Here is an 18774-nt window from a genome sequence, read left to right as displayed (position 1 = left end):
TATATTATATAATACACTAATATTAAATAATACACTTCATAGCCTCTTTTAGAGTTGGTCAACTAGTCACGTTCTAGTGTACAAGAGGTTTTGGGGGATGTGATGAAGGCAAAAGCACATACAGACAGACGTCAAACTTTCATCATTGTCCACGGACCACCTTTTTAAGGGTCGATTCAAATATATTGTAGGTGGTCAATCCACCACCGTAGCGCTCGCATCGTTTTCGTTCACGTTTGACGTTTACCCACTACCGTCATCTATTGGCGAGGTGTGGCTTCGTTTTATAATCACCTTAATTAAATAAATTAAATGAATCTGAATTGAACGCATTTCATTTAATTGTTGTGTTTGAACGATGTAAACTGATTGAACTCTCACTTGAACTACAGATAATTATCCATGGCTTGAGGCTGTGATATGCCTACGCGTGTAAATATACAGAGAAAAACATTTTCTACGAATCAGTAAATATTAGCAAGTGGTACAAAGGGTTATATTTCAAAATAGGCAACTCAGTATTCCTCCTACCTTTTAACAGCGTTGCTCAGACCAAATCCTGGAAATATTGCAGATCGTGTTCGTAGATCCGTTCGAGTACGTTGTCAATCTCCACATCAGGGAAGCGATCCGTCCACGACTTGATGTAGCCATCAAAGTTCGACTCGTACGTCTTCAGCTGTACGGCGCCATCCGCATTCAGCTCGGTGTTTGCCTGAACGAAGATCAGCCGTGGCTTCTTGTGCAGCAGCACAATATCGCGCCACTTGGCCCACGGATAAGGTCCCTCCTCGTTGACCTCCGAGTAGTGGTTGTACATCTTGGTGGCGCCAACAATGTCCCCGGTCGATTTGTAATACTGCAGTTTCAAGAGGAATTGTTCGATTGCCTTTTTGCCGACGGTTTCCACCTTGGAGCGATCAAACTTGAGAAGGAGATTCTTGCCAGGTTCGGTTTCCTCCACAGTCACCAAGCCTTCGCCTGCTTCCAAAAGGACCTTCATTATAACAAAGCGTGCCTGGTAATGGGCCTGCAGCCAGGCTTTTTGCGTTGGATTGTACAGCTCCATTGCAACTCCAACGCCTCCCCAAATCAAGAGCAGCCAGTTGACATAGATAATGTCCTCGATTTCCTTCTCATCGGTGTGACCGAAGATTTTCAGGATGTCGCGATTCAAGCTGAGGTACAATCCAACGGCTTCAGCACGACATTCCTCGTAGCTGGATCCCAGCGCTTTGAACTTTGAGTCATACGTTTCTCCGGGTTCATACCAGCTAGTGACTGCCTCTCCCGTCAGGGGATTCTTGACCTTCTCCCGGTCAAAGTTGAACTCACCCTTCTCGTTTACGCGCAACAGTTTACCACTGCCATGACCGAGCAGCTCATGCAGTCCAACCTGCACCTCAAAAGCAGATGCCTTGTAGCGCTTCATCAGTGCCTGGTCTTCCTCGGACAGGAACGGAATGGAGTCCGTTTTGTTGGTATTGGCCAACACGTTGCCCAGAGAAACGTTCTTGAAGCCCTCATCCTGACGGATTTCATCGTCTAGAAATAAATTGTAAATTGATAAGGTACCGTGGGGCAAGTAGGTAATGGAATTCGCATAGTTGAGATTCTTCAAATTCTAGAGACTTTAAATTGAAACAAATGAGGTCGTGTATATTCTTTAGCTTAACTCCCACCAAATATAAGCAGCATGATGAAATTATTTTTTATGAAAACTTAAAGAAAAATACACAGAAAAAGTTTTTGAAAAATGGCTCCTTACTTTTCACTTGCCCCAAAAGTGGGGCAAGTGAAAAGTTTACCGTTTTGAACAATAATTTCAAAAACAAACAGTTATATTTACGATTTCTATTAGCTTTAACATTTGTTAAGGCTTCCCAATGAACAATAACACAAGTAACATGTAAACAAAGGAAATGTTATTTTTTTCACTTGAATTTTCTTCTGTTCAGTTATGTTAGTTGAAATGATTCGACAACATTATAACTGCAACATTTCCAATGTTAGTTCTTACATTATAGGACAGCAATTGCATTTCTGCTCTGTAGAATTTCCATCGCACGTTATTTGTTTTTGAAAAAGTCGAAAATGACGTCGGATAACTCTTCGGGAGAAATCAAACGGAATCGTTCAATAACGTATTTAGAATCTTTTTTATGTGGATAGACCTATACCCCATTTTTATGTTTTGAACTAGCTTACATAGACATTCCACGAGATTTCCGTGTGTTCTCTAATATTGCAACTTTTCAGTCAACGTCTTCCTTTTAATTGGATGCCCGAAGTAGACATATTAATATTGTAATGTTTGCAACATCTTTTAGAGAAGTTCCATGATTTCTAATAGCTTTTAACGCTTGAGTATAGTGTTTCTTGAATTATTAGCACGTTATGTTTTTCTATGATAATTGCGAAGCATGTTTGCTTATGGCTACTTAAGTACAAAAACTCAAATTCAATCTCTAATGATAAACTTTTCACTTGCCCCACCTGATAAGCGTTAAACCGTCAATTTTCGGTCTTTAAATTTAGTTATTTTTAGGTCTACGTCGAATTAATTCTAAAACTTTTTTTATTGCAGTTTGAAACTGTCACAGAGGACAACTAAGAAGTGGTACAGGAAATTATTTTCCGCAACTTTTTTCCACTGAAAATATTAAAATAAGATTGTACGCCGCCAACTTGTTACGGAGTAACAGTTGACATGTTAACAATTTTTCGCTCTATTGTGCAAAAATGGCTGAAAAATCTCAGAAATCTCTTACCTATCGTAATGTTCTGAATGGCCTCAAAGGTTTACGCATGAGTTTAAAACGTTAATTCACATATTCAGTAAAATATATCAATTGTTTTCACTTACCCCATTTACCCACTTACCCCGCGGTACCTTAATTATAAAATTGGACTAAGTCGAATGCATCATGCCCTAAATCCCAGCAAACAGTTTTCAGGTATCAAGACCGGCTCCTGAGAACGTTCCCGCCAATGGACCAATGCACGAGTTTACTCGTTAACGTATGAGCGGTGCCATGTAGCAATTGCTGAGACCTTCCGTTAATAAATTTGCGAAGGAATCTATATGAAAATGACTGGAAGAAAAACATTAAAAAATCGACGTAGGGTTTCCTGGAAAAATCCCTTAGCGATTTTTTTCAGAAAACTCTAGAATGAACCTTTGAGAATTTTCATGTAAAAACTGTGGAAATCTTTAAAACATCTGCCAGAGTAACTACTGCAAAAATCGATGAAAGAGTTAATGGGAAAATCTCTGAAGCAAATCTTAGGATATCTTGGAAATCACTAGAGGTTGTTTTGTTGGATTGCCTGAAAAAACACTCTAAATAAATCCCTTCAATTATGTCTTAACAAACCTCTGGAGGAATATTTGAACGCATTCCTAAATGAGTTTGTGGGAAATCTCTAGATAAATTTATGGAGAAATGGTCAAGCAATTCAATTGAATTGAATTTAATGTCTCGAGCAGAGCTCCTTAAAGTATTCCATAAGAAATCTCTGGAAAAATGAATAGTAGAATTCCTGAAGCATTTTTTCGAAGAATTTGAAAAGTAATTTGCGCAAGTGTCTTCTAAAGTTAGCCTCTAGAATTATGTACCAGTGCAAGGAAAAAAGAAAAGTAGTGATTTTAGAGACCATTTTGTTAAAAAAAAAAGACAAGAGACCTTCAATTGATAATAGAGATTTTTATAGTTAAAATAAAATAGAGACCAAGACTATAAAAAGAGACTTGCTAACAGCCCTGAAGTCGCCGTCTTTGACGGTACCCAACAAGCGAAATGTTTTTATAGCCTTTGTCCTGGCGGATACCATTGTCTGAAAGTGTATCGTAAATTGATAATAAAACAATTGCAATAAGTCAAATCTCGCGTAACAATTCAAAAGGGCCAATCCTCAGATCGTTGACTCTGAGAAAATTCGATTTGAATATTATTCACCACATTTTCAATTCCTATTTTTCAGAATTCAAATCAATCAATGTAATTTCTTGCTAGTTGAGTGACGATTTACTATTACTACACGCTAATAATTGATTTTATTCTGAAAACTGACAAAAATGTGGAAAAAATGATGAGTTTAAATGCTTGGCCCATTTTCGATTTTCATCAAGGCATGGGCCTTTTTTATTTGCCAAAATAGAATTTTATTAGCGTGCTTGGCCCAAGGCTAGGCCTTTTCGGTTTTCAATGAATGAGCAAGAGAGAGTCATTGGCCTCTCACCATGCTAAGGCCAATGACAGTTTGCGAAATTTTCCGATTGTAGGCCCTCTTGATGGAGCGAGAACCAATCATTGGCCTTTTCGAGCGGGGGCCAATGAATGATTTGGAAAAAAGCGGTTATTGGCCGTTTTGAAAACCGAGTTTATAACGGTAAGATTTATGATTATGTTGACAATGTTTGCACAGTTTGTGGGTGTTGGGAGATGCTATCGAATGGTATCAAAACCCGATTTGTTTACAATTTGATTATTGGCCCTTTAGAATTGTTACGCGAGAAATACAATAATGTCGGTTAAGATTGATTGATTGATTTGACTTTATTAACGAGATTTTTAGCCCTGGGCTAGTTCATCTCGGGACCAACGGCTTAACTTCCCTTCCGAAGGAAGTTGTCACTATAACTTTTTTACGTCATAAGTGACTATGTCGGGGATGGGATTCGATCCCAGGTCCTCGGCGTGAGAGGCGAGTGTTCTAACCACTACACCAGGTCCGTCCCCATCGGTTAAGATTAGATTAGAGCTAAATGACTAAAACCTTAACTTACAGAATTGAGATTAAAATAAAAAGAGTCCGAGCAATGCCAAAAAATCACACTTACAGTTGGGAATGTTAATGCCACACGGGACGCCCGATCCGGCAAAGGTCAAAATGTCCAGCGAGGTGAAATCCGGCTTTAGATAATTGTCTTTCTCGTAGTCCTCTCCCCAAGGCAGCAGCTGGATGAAATTCTCTGCATTGCTGACCAACGTTCCGAACTTCGCCGACATCTCCTTATTAACCATGGCCACAAAGCCTTCGAACTCTCCTCGCTGACCGACCGGATCTCTGTACGTTTCGATGAACCCGATGTAGGTTTCGATGACCGGTCCCTTGTCCTTGATCCAGTACCGAGAGCCAGTCTTATGCGCATCCAAACTACCTTCGGTGAAGCTTTGAATGTAGCTATCGATCATTTGCTTCTGATTCTCATTGGCCGAATGCTTGTTGGCCTCCTCCAGGAAACCGGCCACTTTTCCCATTAGCTCTTTGTAATCACCTCGAGTGATCTTGAACAGACAATCCTTGTACTCGACGGGGTCCTTCGTCATCCCTTCCTTTTCGCCTTCCTCCGCCGAAGCCAATTTGATATTGTAAACCGTTTTCCCGTCTTCCAGGGTCTTAAAAGTACGACAGATGTACGCCTCGAACTTGTTCTCCTTCATCCACTCGCTAATCAGTTCCGTGTCCTCTTTGGTCACATTCGAGGAGAAGTACGTGGTAATTCCCTGATCGCACAGTCCCAAAGTCTTCGTCCGCTCAGTCAGCAGGAAGATTGACTTCTTTGTCTTCTCCCACAGACCTCCAACGGTACTTTCATCCGCCTTAAATGCCTTCGAGCTCTTCACGATCAACTCGAGCTTATCTTCCTCCAGATTGGGGACAATCTTGCTGTCGCCCATTCCCTTGTAGTTTCCAGCGTTGGCCAAAAACCCGCAAACGTACACCAAAAATGCCGTAAACTCATCCTCGCTAACGCCAGCCGCCAGGGCACTCTTTTTCAGCTCCTGCGAAGGTTCGGCGTTGAAAATCCGGTGCAGCAACGAGAAAATCAACGGCGATTCCGGACTGGACTGAACCAGCGCAATCAATCCACCCGCCCAGGAAGCCTGAAATCATTCGCGCAAGGGAAATAGCCACGTCAACCACACTTTATCATAAAGCAAATAGCACTTTATTGCTCACCTGGCTGAAATAATGCGCGTAAAGTTTCTCCTTCTCGGTCAGCGCTTTGAAAGCGGTGGAACATTCCAGCTCCACGATCGGTTGGCTGTTCGGGAGAACATGCTGGCTTTTATCCACGGTTTTCATCCTTGGAACTAATTTCGGCTTTGCTAGACTTGATAAGCACACAACACGATTGCTTTTTCTGAACTTTTCAACGATAAACTGTAAAAAAGTATCAATTTAAAGAAAGGAACGCCAAAGTTCAGTTAGTCCCTTGATGATGAGTTGACAAAAATACCGGCAGTTTGGGAGGTTTTGCAGCAAAATTTGACGCCAGTTTGACGTTTGCACAACGGATGAACGACTGGAGTTTCATTTTCGAGATCGTTTTAAAAGATGGGATTTTGTTCGGTCATCTCTCGTCCCAGGGCTGAAGCCAGTTGCAGTTGATATTTTAAATTAACAATCTTCAGCAAAAATCGATGGGCAAACTGCAAAATGACCGCTTTTGACACTACGATGCTTAATTCAGAGCTAAGCTATGCTGTTTCGCTCAAGAAAAAAAGCAACGGTTGCTAGAAAGATGAAACGTCAAATAGTGAACCCGTGCATAGGTCCATAGGGTCCTAAAATGTTTAATGAAATCTTGTTTTTATTTAATAACACGAAAGAGCATGTTACTACTGTCGTATTCTTTCAAAATAAAACATTATTTTTTTTTTATTCATGGCGTCACCAGCGGTTATATTTTCTCATTTTATTTTTTTTTTCACCTTGCGCAAACTGGACGCAAACCGTCCGCGTCGAAAATCGTTATTAGACTGAGGAGCATGCGCAACAACATCGACCAGTCTTATTGCGACGCATACCCCTGTCTCTTTTACTCATTCATTTCGCTTCATTCCATTCCATTCAGTATCAGCGTCGTAGCGTCAATCGACGTATTTCTCTTCTGCATCCATTCAGCTCAACCCCTCTGTCTCCGCATCCATTCTCGCTGTTCGCATACATTCTCGTGTTCATTTCGATCACTTGCGCTAGAAGCGAATGCAAAACTTACGATTACACTGAACGAAATGCTCTAGAATTAAAATATTCAAAGTTTTCTTTTAGCAGCGAACTTAAATATTTTGATTCCTTATGATAGAATTGTTATTCTTTTTTTTTCTTAATTTACTCTATAATACTACATTCGCTCTCCTCTCTACTCTTCATATAATTAATACATAAAGTGCCGTCATATAGCATTGCCAAAAAAGTGTTAATACATTTTTTTTAATAATATCTTTACAAGTTTTTAAGTTTAAAAAAAATCTATACGAGTATCCCAACATCTATGGAGTATCCCAACATTTTGTTACATAATTATTTCATCAAACCTTACATAATCATATATGAATCTAACTATTTCCAATAATTTGCATCTATTTTAAGTCTTGCACTCTTCGTTTTATCTTGTCAATCGTTTCTTCTTGGAATTTTATTATTTTGAATACTTTTTGATATTATTGATGTTTGAAACTGTCCTTGCGTGGACTTATTTAGTTGATGATAATATCTTATTATTTTGTTTCGTAATTTATTTAACTGGAAAATTTTTAACATTAATAATTACTTGTTCGAATATTTTATAAAATACTATAAGAAACATGATCATGATAATATGCAACTGTCGTATTTATATCACACTTTTATTTAGGTCATATAAGTTCAAATACCCAAAACATACTAATTGACAAATATTATCACCAGTTCAACCTATAAAACCATTATCGCCAAAAATTATCGGTTTCCGCATCAAATTGTAATTTCCGTGTTCTTTTCTTTTTACAATTTCCTACAATCAAATTTAATCAATAACTCGATTCTAGTTCTAAAAAAAATCCATTTTGTTATTACCTTTCATGTTTGTTTTATATCGAAGAAGATTTGTGTATTGAAAATAATTCCTGATTTTACGATTCAATGAATCCTTGACACAACTTTCTATTCAATTTTACAATATTGTTTCACAAAATTTTTTTTAATGTAAAATTGAAAACGTAAATTGTTAATTTCAACGCTACTGGAATGAAAACGTACCATTTATTGAATGAAACAAACTATTATTGTACAATAAAAACGTATTGGATACAATACAGCGTATTGTAATTTAATGTCGAAGCAACTTCATTCTTGTTTGTAGATACAATTTAATATTATGTAACAGATCACTGTTTGCTTTTTTTTAAATGGTTTTATACCTTACAATGTAGGTCATTCCTGTTTCCATGTTAAGCTTTTTTTTTCTGTGTGGCTTAACTGAAATTGATTGAATAATTATAACTATTCTATTTTAAATGCATAATACAATATTATCAAGTATAATGTTCTAACAGCAGTAAACATTGACCTTTAGTTTTGATAATAAAAAAACACTTCACTTGAGTATAATGTTATATTTCTTATTTGATTACCAGTAATCTGATATTGAAACATTGTATTACACCTTAAAATTACTTAGACAAGCTTTCCAGTTAGTAATTAATCTCATGTTCACAATAGACAAAGGAAAGATTAAAATTTCATAATCAATTTTCTATCTATGTTTTTAAATAGAGAATTGTTTTTAATGTCTCATATATTTTTATTTAAATTAACCTTTGATAATACACTCTCAAGAAAAAAAGTAAAAAACTAGAATCTCAATGTTCCTAACCATTCAAATTTTCAATGAAATATTTGAATAAGTACTTCTTTAGTGTCTTTTACGGAGACAGCTTTTTTTAACATTTCTATACATTGCAATAATATGTTTTAATTCAGATTAAACCTCAAGCAATCATTTTTTTTTTTTTTTTTTTTGAAACGAAAACTAGTACGTTATTATCGGAGTTGGTTCACTTTCTGAATTGTGAGCACTTGAAATTTTCGTTTTTTTAACATTTCTCGAATTTTAAAATATTAATTATTTTTTTTTTTAACTTACTATTCAATATAACTTTGATTTCTGAAAAAGGTCAACAACCATTACCCTTTTTTTTGACATATTCAAAATTAAAGGGTTTGCTACCCTTAATTTCCGTAATTCATTTAGTACTGGTAACACAACATCTCTTCTTACCACGGTTGAGTTTTCCTATGGTTAATAATTTGACATATTCTAGACTTGAAACTTGTAAAACACAAATCAAAAACAACAACATTATGTGTATATCAATGCAAGATCTTTAATAACAAATTTACAAATAAAACAAAGCCAGAAAATTTCTATTTAACTGCTAGTTGAATGAATTTTCATGTTCCAAATAACATTACCAATGTTTTCATCATGGATGGAGCACGAACAAGTTTTATATTTTCTATATCGCAATACTAGCTGGTTTTCATCACTTCGCTTAGATGGAGCTGACCAGGCTCCTCAAGAATCCCTCTTATAACAAAACCAGAGAACTTGCAATCAGCATTCTCAGCAACAAATTTTACATGTTCAATATCCTAATAAGTATTACTAACAGATTTTCATCACTTTTGTTGGATGTTCAGCGCTTCTGAATAATCTACAAGACCAGCAAAAATTTAAATCAACTTTCACAATAAACGCACAATAACACAATAAATAACAATCCCAATGAATCCTAATAAAATTCATCACATCTCTTGGCTTACGACCAATTTTCGCGAAAACAAATTTTACATGTTCTAAGCCTCAATGAGTAATACTAGCTGATTTTCATTATTTCTTTTGGATGGCGCTGACCAGGCTTCTGAAAAACTCATCAATTAGCAAAACCAGAAAACTTCCAACCAAATGTTACTACAAACGATTTTTTCACGTTCTATTTCTCAATAAGTGATACTGTCTGATTTTAACCACTTCTCTTGGGTGTAGCTGAAAATTCCGTCAAGTACCAAACCAGAAAATTTCAAATCAAGTTTCTCAACTAACGAATTTTACATGTTCTATGTTTAAATAGGAAATACTAGCTGGTTTCCATCACTTCTCTTGGATGGAGCTGACCAGGCTCCTGAAAAATTCCTTCAAGTGACAAAACCAGAAAATTTCTAATCAAGTTTCTCAACAAACGATATTTACATGTTCTCTATTTAAATAGGTAATACTAGCTGGTTTTCATCACTTTTCTTGGATGGAGCTGACCAGGCTCCTGAAAAGTTCCTTCAAGTGACAAAACCAGAAAATTTCTAATCGAGTTTCTCAACAAACGATTTTTACATGTTCTCTATTTAAATAGGTAATACTAGCTGGTTTTCATCACTTCTCTTTGTTACGCGCTTTTTTCATGTTAGTCCAATGTTTGAGATCTGGGCTCACAGTGACAGTTCGTGACAGCGGAATCTCGGCTCACTATGACGTACAGAAATTTTGTATTGGTTTCTCCCTCCCAGGAGCTGACCAGGCTCCTGAAAAGTTCCTTCAAGTGACAAAACCAGAAAATTTCTAATCGAGTTTCTCAACAAACGGTTTTTACATGTTCTCTATTTAAATAGGTAATACTAGCTGGTTTTCATCACTTTTCTTGGATGGAGCTGACCAGGCTCCTGGAAAATTCCATCAAGTGACAAAACCAGAAAATTTCTAATACATATTCACAACAACAAATTTTACATGTTCTATGTTTAAATAATACGAGCTGGTTTTCATCACTTCCCTTGGATGGAGCTGCCAGACTCCTGACAAATTTCTTCAAGTAACAAAACCAGAAATTTCCTAATCAATTTCACAATAATCGAATTTACATGTTCTATGTTTAAATAGGCAATACTAGCTGGTTTTCATCACTTCTCTTGGATGGAGCTGACCAGGCTCCTGAAAAATTCCTTCAAGTAACAAAACCAGAAAATTTCTAATCAAGTTTCTCAACAAACGATTTTTACATGTTCTCTATTTAAATAGGTGATACGAGCTGGTTTTCATCACTTCTCTTGGATGGAGCTGACCAGGCTCCTGGATAATTCCGTCTAGTGACAAAACCAGAAAATTTCTAAAAAAATTTCCTAACAAACGAATTTTACATGTTCTATATTCAGATAGGTAAAACTAGCTGGTTTTCATCACTTCTCTTGGATGGAGCTGACCGGGCTCCTGAAAAATATGTCCAGTAACACAACAAGAAAAACTTCAATCAACTTTCTCCACAAACGAATGAATTTTACTTGAACTATACCTAAATAAGTAAAACTAGCTGATTTTCATCACTTCTCTTGGATGAAGCTTACCAGGTTCCTGAAAATTTCACCAAGTTACAAAACCAGAAAATTTTTTATCAATTGTCTCAACAAACAAATTTTTCGTATTCTCTATTTAAATCGGAAATACTAGCTGGTTTTCATCACTTCATCACAATCTAGTAACATAACCAGGAAACCTCCAATCAACATCCTCAGCAAACCAAATATTAAGTTCTTTATCTCAAAGAATCACTTTTTTTATGGAGCTGACTAGGCTCCTGACAAATTCTTTAAGTAACAAAATCAGAAAACTTTCAATCAATTTTCCTTACAACAGATGTTTCATGCCCCATATCTCTGTAAGTAATACTAGTTGATTTTGATCGCTTCTCTTGAATGGAGATTACCAGACTCCTGGAAAATTCCGTTAAGCAACAAAACCAGAAAACTTCCAAGTAACTTTTTTTCAACGAAAGAATTTTACATGTTCTTTGTCTCAATTAATAATACTAGCTGATTTTGATCACTTCTTTTTTATTGAGCAGACTAGGTTTTTTTGAAAAATCCCTCAAGTAATAAAATCAGAGAACTTTCAATCAATTAACGAAACAAATCAATTTTAAAAGTTTCTCAATAATTAACACAAGCTGTTTTTCATCACTTTTCTTTGATCCGTCAACAAAATCAGAAAACTTCCAGTTAAAATTCTCAACAAACGAATTATGTTCTATACGAACATCTCACCAAGTCATACTATCTGATTGCTATCACTTCTCTTTGATACTGTTGTCCGGCCCCTTGAAAATCCATAATGAAAAATCCAGAAATCCAATCAACTTTCAAAACAAACAAATGTAACATGACCTACGGTTACGCACAATTCATTTTCTTGCAGATGACACAATATAATGAACGATAATAAGTTAAGTTGAATAAAGTCTCACACGGTTATTAATATTATCATTTTTTTTAGGGAGGCTTAACTTCCCTCTTTTATTTATTTTCATTCTCAGTTCTCTTTTCAAACTACCAGAGTTACTTATTGGTGGCAGTAGCCCACTCGCTCTGCATTTTAATTATGTCCTTCAAATCTCATATTTTCTCCGTATAGCATATGCAGAAATAATCTCATCTGAATTGTTAACAGTAGCCCACTCGCTCTGCTGATTCGATTATTTATTTCAACTATCTCGCTGTCTTATTAAGCATCATGCAGGAATCCGCTCATCTGCAGGGCTAGCAGTAGCCCACTCGCTCTGCTCTCTGTTTTCTCATCTTCATTTTCTGAAAGAACTATACAGGAATCCGCTCATCTGCATTACTAGCAGTTGCCCACTCGCTCTGCTGATTCAATTATTTATTTGAACTATCTCTCTCTCGCTCTCTTATTAAGCATCATTCAGGTATCCGCTCATCTGAAGTGCTAGCAGTAGCCCACTCGCTCTGCTTTCTGTTTGTTTATTTCTGAAAGAACTATGCAGGAATCCGCTCATCTGCATTACTAGCAGTAGCCCACTCGCTCTGCTGATTCAATTATTTATTTCTACTCACTTTCTCTTTTATTAAGCATCATGCAGGAATCCGCTCATCTGCAGTGCTAGCAGTAGCCCACTCCCCAAGTAACACCGAAAACATAAATCCAAATTTAAAAATACACAGTTTGTCCTACAATGATTGCTAGAAAGTTTTTGAAACATGTCATGTCTCACGTAAGTCGCTATTTTGTTTAGTTAAACCTTTCAATATTGAACTTGAATGGAGATGTTCTACTAAGGAATATAATTTGTTTTGCAATACAAATCTACCATTTTGCTGAAAATGTTCTAATTATGTTTACTATGTTTCAACCATATTATGTTTTATATTTGTCTTTTTATGTTTATCAAAACATGTGTTTGGTTATATGTCTTATTTCGGTTGTTTTAGACATGTACGACAAATAAACAGTCTCAATATGTCATATTCATGTTACATGTATGTCATAATATATACTCTTTTCAAACATGTTCTGAATAAACAAATTATGTTCATTTTTAGTCAAATATAAGTTTTTCTAGTTGTCTATAAAACAAATGCAACAAAAGTGACATTTAATACTTTTGATAGCATGGATAATACATTACCGGCTAAGAAATTCGCCATATGGTGTTCACTGAATGCTTTTAAGCAAATGTTTTGAGTAAATTATTATTTTTAAGGTATGCTCTAAATACCGATTTATCAATGTATATGAATGAATAGAGTGTGGTGGTTGTTTGCCACTGTTTAGTACGAAAATGGTTCAATGGAATTACCTAACTCGCTTACAGTTGTGTTCATGCAGAGCTTACATGTTTTTGTGAAAAATTGTAGGAAAAAATATAAATACTTAGAAAACACTTCATAGTCATTTGGTATAGGAGTTTTCCGTCAACAAAATTGTAACATAAAGTTTGCCGGAATAGTTTTTGGTAATAACCTGATTAGACTATTTTATTTTGGGTACAAATAAACAACGGTTCGTGAGATTTGAGAAGTAACTTCCATGCTACAACTTCAATTTATGCTGTCATAGTCAAGGGATTTATCAAACTTATATCACACTGTAAATTTATGATCACAATAGTTGTCCCTGAAAACTGTTCACTGCCTTGAATGAAACAATGGCAACTAATTGGCAATGAAATGTTTGTCTTTTCCCAAAACACTCGTCATGCAGTGTGTCTAAGGGGACCATCTTTAATTTTTGAATTTAATTTTGAATATTTACCATAGCGATGAGATTTTTTTTCTAAGCTTTGAAATAAGAAGTAATAGTTCAGTAAAAGTTCAGTGTATTAGTAGAAAACAGAATAACAAACTAATTTGCAAAATGTGATGATTCCTTTTTGGAAATATTTATTTGGCTTGATGTCGGAAAATGTATATTGAACGATTTATAAGGGCGAATTGATTTTTTCGAAGCAAAAGTGCATATTTCACCATAATTTTTGATTCGCATATTAATTTAGTGTTAAATAATAGTTATAAATCAATAACAGTTATGCAATCAAAAATGAAGGCTTGTCAATGTTTGCACTTTTACATTTTTCATTGTCGACCATCCAATGCATTTCCACTACCAAATGTTCTCAGTATTTTGTTGCGTTAATGGTTTATTGGACAAAGTATAATACATAATTATGTATACCTAAACCCATATGATACATAATTTTGACAACAAAAATATGTTGCACAAGCTCCACCTCCTGCGCTTTTCCAGTCATATATAAGTATGAATTCCAGTTTTTTCGCTATGAAACAGAACATTCTCATTAGTCATATTGAAGTCATTGTGATTTATATGAGACATGTTGTGTTACTTGGGTCGCTCTGCTCTTTATCACTTTTCTTTTTTTTTTTAATTATGCAGGAATCCGCTCATCTGCATTACTAGCAGTAGCCCACTCGCTCTGCTGATTCAATTATTTATTTCAACTATCTTTCTCTCTTATAAAGCATCATGCAGGAATCCACTCATCTGCAGTGCTAGCAGTAGCCCACTCGCTCTGCTCTCTTTCTTCTTATCCTCATTTCCTTAAAGAATTATGCAGGAATTCGCTCATCTGCTTTACAAGCAGTAGTCCACTCGCTCTGCTCTTTATCACTTTTCTTATATTTTTTTCTTTTTTTTTTAAATTATGCAGGAATCCACTCATCTGCATTGCTAGCAGTGACACACTCGCTCTGCTTTTTCAATACCTTCCCTTTTAAAGCAGCCTGTAAGAATCCGCTCATCTCAACATCATTGTTAGCAATAGCCCATTCACTCACCATTATGTTCTGATAACTTAATTTATTTTAACATTATTCTGCATTTGCTCGTCTGCAATGCTAGAAGAAGCCCATTTGCTAAAGCTGTTATTAATTTACTTTATTTTTTTTTATTTTCAGGATTCTCTCAAAGCAGATTCTCAAAATTTGCTGATATATGAATTGTCAATTTTAGTTCTGTTTTTCCACATAACGCAAAGACTGCAAAAGAGATTATGGAATATTTTCGTAAAATATGTATGCTAATATCTCACGATTCATGATGATTCAATTCCGTTTTATGTTGCACTGCGTTTAAGCAGAAACATAAGAACAATCAGAACAACATTTTATCGTACTTCCGTTTCAGCTGCGGCATGATTACCCCGAATATACTTTTAAGCTAGGTATGCTGTTCCGCTCAAGAAAAGTAAAAATTTCTGCTCAAGAAATGGTCAAGAAATTTCCTACAGTGAGCTCCATTTGAAATGACATTTCTTTTCAACTGCGTACTGCGATCAAAGAAAAATGCATCGAGATAGGCGATTACTTTTCTGTTGAAGTGCATACTTCGCTTTACTCTGTAAAAAAATATATTTTAGATTTTGGCAAAAAAAATCGATTTGCAAATCTTGTAATTTTTCTTTTGATTGCCAAATACTTTTCCACTGTTCTCACTGAGCATCTTAGGCAGCGTCCATTTATTACGTAACGCTAAAATTGGCAATTTTTGGACCCCCTCCCCCCCGTCCGTAACGCTTTTTGTATGAAAAATTTCAAATATTTGTATGAGTCGTAACGCTTGAGCCAACTCCCCCCTCCCCCCAGAGCGTTACGTAATTTATGGATGCCGCATTACCTCGAAATTTCAACCGCCATGTATCCGATCTGCTCCTCTGCTTTTTTTTTTGCTACACATTATCCATCCTAGAACATTCTCTTCGTATAAAAATAATCACGAATGCAACTCACAAAATAACCAATCAGATATTGGTGCTTACTCCTTTCACACAATGATATTGTCTACTAAAATTATTCACAACACTACCGACTGTGCCATGTCGTATTCTTTCAAAATAAAACATTAATTTTTTTTATTCATGGCGTCACCAGCGGTTATATTTTCTCATTTTATTTTTTTTTTCACCTTGCGCAAACTGGACGCAAACCGTCCGCGTCGAAAATCGTTATTAAACTGAGGAGCATGCGCAACAACATCGTCCAGTCTTACTGCGACGCATACCCCTGTCTCTTTTACTCATTCATTTCGCTTCATTCCATTCCATTCAGTATCAGCGTCGTAGCGTCAATCGACGTATTTCTCTTCTGCATCCATTCAGCTCAACCCCTCTGTCTCCGCATCCATTCTCGCTGTTCGCATACATTCTCGTGTTCATTTCGATCACTTGCGCTAGAAGCGAATGCAAAACTTACGATTACACTGAACGAAATGCTCTAGAATTAAAATAATCAGTTTTCTTTTAGCAGCGAACTTAAATATTTTGATTCCTTATGATAGAATTGTTATTCTTTTTTTTTCTTAATTTTCTCTATAATACTACAACTACAAATACTAATTACGAGGGGGTGGGTGGGTGTTGAAAATTGCTATTTTTGGCGTTATGAAAATTGTGAATAAACCCATATTGATTTTGTAGTGCGAAAGCATCCTGCCCCTCGTTACACTCTGGTTCTGGCACTGCATCTGTTTATGCGGGAAAATATACTCCAACTGCGCAACCAAGGTGATCTTCACGGTTCACGTTTTAATAAAATCTTGTTTTTATTATATAACACGAAAGAACATGATACTGCTACAACTTTAGCAATCTTTCCCGCTCAAATAACGGTTATATCATATTTGAACTTTAATTAAAAAAAAAAGGTTCATAAATGAACCTTGACACTTTTGATCATGTTTGACGTTCGCTTAGTCGACAAAAACATTACACACGATGGCACTAGTGAACGTCACCATACATTGGCATACAAAACAACGCTGTTTATTTTGTTCATGACCGCTAACAGTTGGCGCCAGTGTCAAAAAGTACAGACAACAACCTTTCGAACATTCAGTTTCTCGCACTGGCTGCCGAGCAGCGACACTGATGTTTGTATTCCACTCACAGATTGCGCTACGCTGGATGCTCAAATTTCTCAAACTTCCAACACAAACGCATGGGAGAATGGTAATCGAGAGCTGTCAAAACGTATGGAATATAATGAAAAACGTCAATTACTAGCAATTAGGAAACTGCATCGGAAAAGTAGTGATTAGAAATCAAGCGTAATGTGAATAGATAACTTTTTGTTCTTAGTTCATCTTTCATGGTGCTTTCACAGACAAACAGACGTAACACTTAGAACAAATCTCGATCCAAATCATAGTCACGAGGACATGTACGCCCAATGCTAAAATTAGTGTATTTGGCCGACGGGCCAACAGATGGCGGTAGTGTGTAAACGTCAAACGCGAACAAAAACGATGCGAGCGCTGCGGGTGGCGGATTGGCCACCTACCATATTTTTGAATCGACCGTTAAAAAGGTGATCGATGGACAAAGATGAGAGTGTGACGTCTGTTTGTCTGTGGTGCTTTCTTTGCTTCAAGATTTCGCTTTCATTACCACTGAAAAAGAGCCATCTATTGCCTTTTCAGTTTTTAATATCGCACTATTTTTTATGGTGACACTATATTCTAATGACAGCGTCGCGTAACAGGAGCATAACGACTTACTTTTAATTTACCAGTACAAAGCTTTACACACGGTAACGATGAAAGATGAACGTCTGTTCTCTGTGGTTTTAGTTTTAACACTGCTCGCATAGAGAATCACAGTTCCCCTTACATTCAAAACAATTAATCACTTTTATCTGTTAAGGTTAATGTACTCCGAACAGTTGGTTTTATGTTGAACTGTATTCAATCTAATGCTTAAGACGTTTAAAAATGGTTTGCGTGATGTATGCCAAACAGTAACAATAAAAGATACTGTCCAGATATTGTAAAATTATACGGAGTTTCAAATCTCCAAGAAATGGTAAAATTATTACTTGACATTCTGCGAAACGGTCATTATCGCAAAACACTAACACATTTACCTTTTACCGAATACAACCTATTTTTAACACTTTGGCAAACAGTGGTTCGCTTTAGTGTTTGTGAGCGAAGTACCTACAATATTTTCATCGTTTTGTTTGGTTTAGGAGTGAAAAAAAACTCGTGCGGAAATAAATTTTCAAGTGGCGGATCTTTATTTATCTTTAAGGTTTATGAGCTAGATCCCAAGTGACCCGTTTCATATACAGATCTCTCAGGTAAGAAGAATTTATTCCGTGTAACTTAGATTCAAGTTCTAACGGGCACCAATTTGTTGTTTCCAGGATGTGTTGTTGCAGCGACCTAGAAATGAAACCAACAAATTATTACCGTTACCGATCTTCCCGTAATCTTCTAGCTGAGAAATCGTGCTTCCAAGGCCCAGGATTGTGTGAGCAAGAACCCCCAGAGTTTGGAACGGTGAAAAAAGCAGAAAAAAGTGGTGAAATAGGAAACGCAATCTGTTTTACAGTGTGATTGCTCTAATATGAATAAAAATGCATAAAAGATCAAATTCATTCATCTTTCATTGATTAATCACAATAGGGATAATTCTTGGGTTAAATACTATACTTCACAATTAAACGATAATTACATATACAGTATTTGTTTTGATTTAAATTATAAAGTTCAACCATTCTCAACCTGTTTGGATTATTGTAGATTGATCAAAAAATCGAAGGTATGTGAACAGTTTGGCAGATTGTAATGAAAAAAATTTGTTCGACAAAATCGGCCTTTTTAAATGGTTACATAACTTAACCGCCTATTTCCCACATTGTTAT

The 18774-nt window shown here is 36.0% G+C and overlaps 1 protein-coding gene across 1 annotated transcript; it reads right to left on the bottom strand.

Moving 5' to 3' along the window:
* Positions 1 to 453: 453 nt before the first annotated feature.
* On the bottom strand, positions 454 to 6281 carry LOC5576366 (dipeptidyl peptidase 3). The gene is made up of 3 exons (XM_001656055.2): positions 5968 to 6281; positions 4844 to 5891; positions 454 to 1545 (listed from the first exon to the last, which is right to left on the bottom strand). Exons 1-3 carry the CDS (start codon positions 6091 to 6093, stop codon positions 548 to 550), a joined length of 2172 nt encoding a protein of 723 aa, XP_001656105.2. The 5' UTR covers positions 6094 to 6281; the 3' UTR covers positions 454 to 547.
* Between the last annotated feature and the right edge of the window lie 12493 nt (positions 6282 to 18774).

Source organism: Aedes aegypti, chromosome 1 (genome assembly GCF_002204515.2).
Source record: "Aedes aegypti strain LVP_AGWG chromosome 1, AaegL5.0 Primary Assembly, whole genome shotgun sequence".
NCBI lineage: Eukaryota > Metazoa > Arthropoda > Insecta > Diptera > Culicidae > Aedes > Aedes aegypti.
Note: the sequence above shows the minus strand (reverse complement) of the source record. Positions and strands in the feature narration are given on the sequence as shown.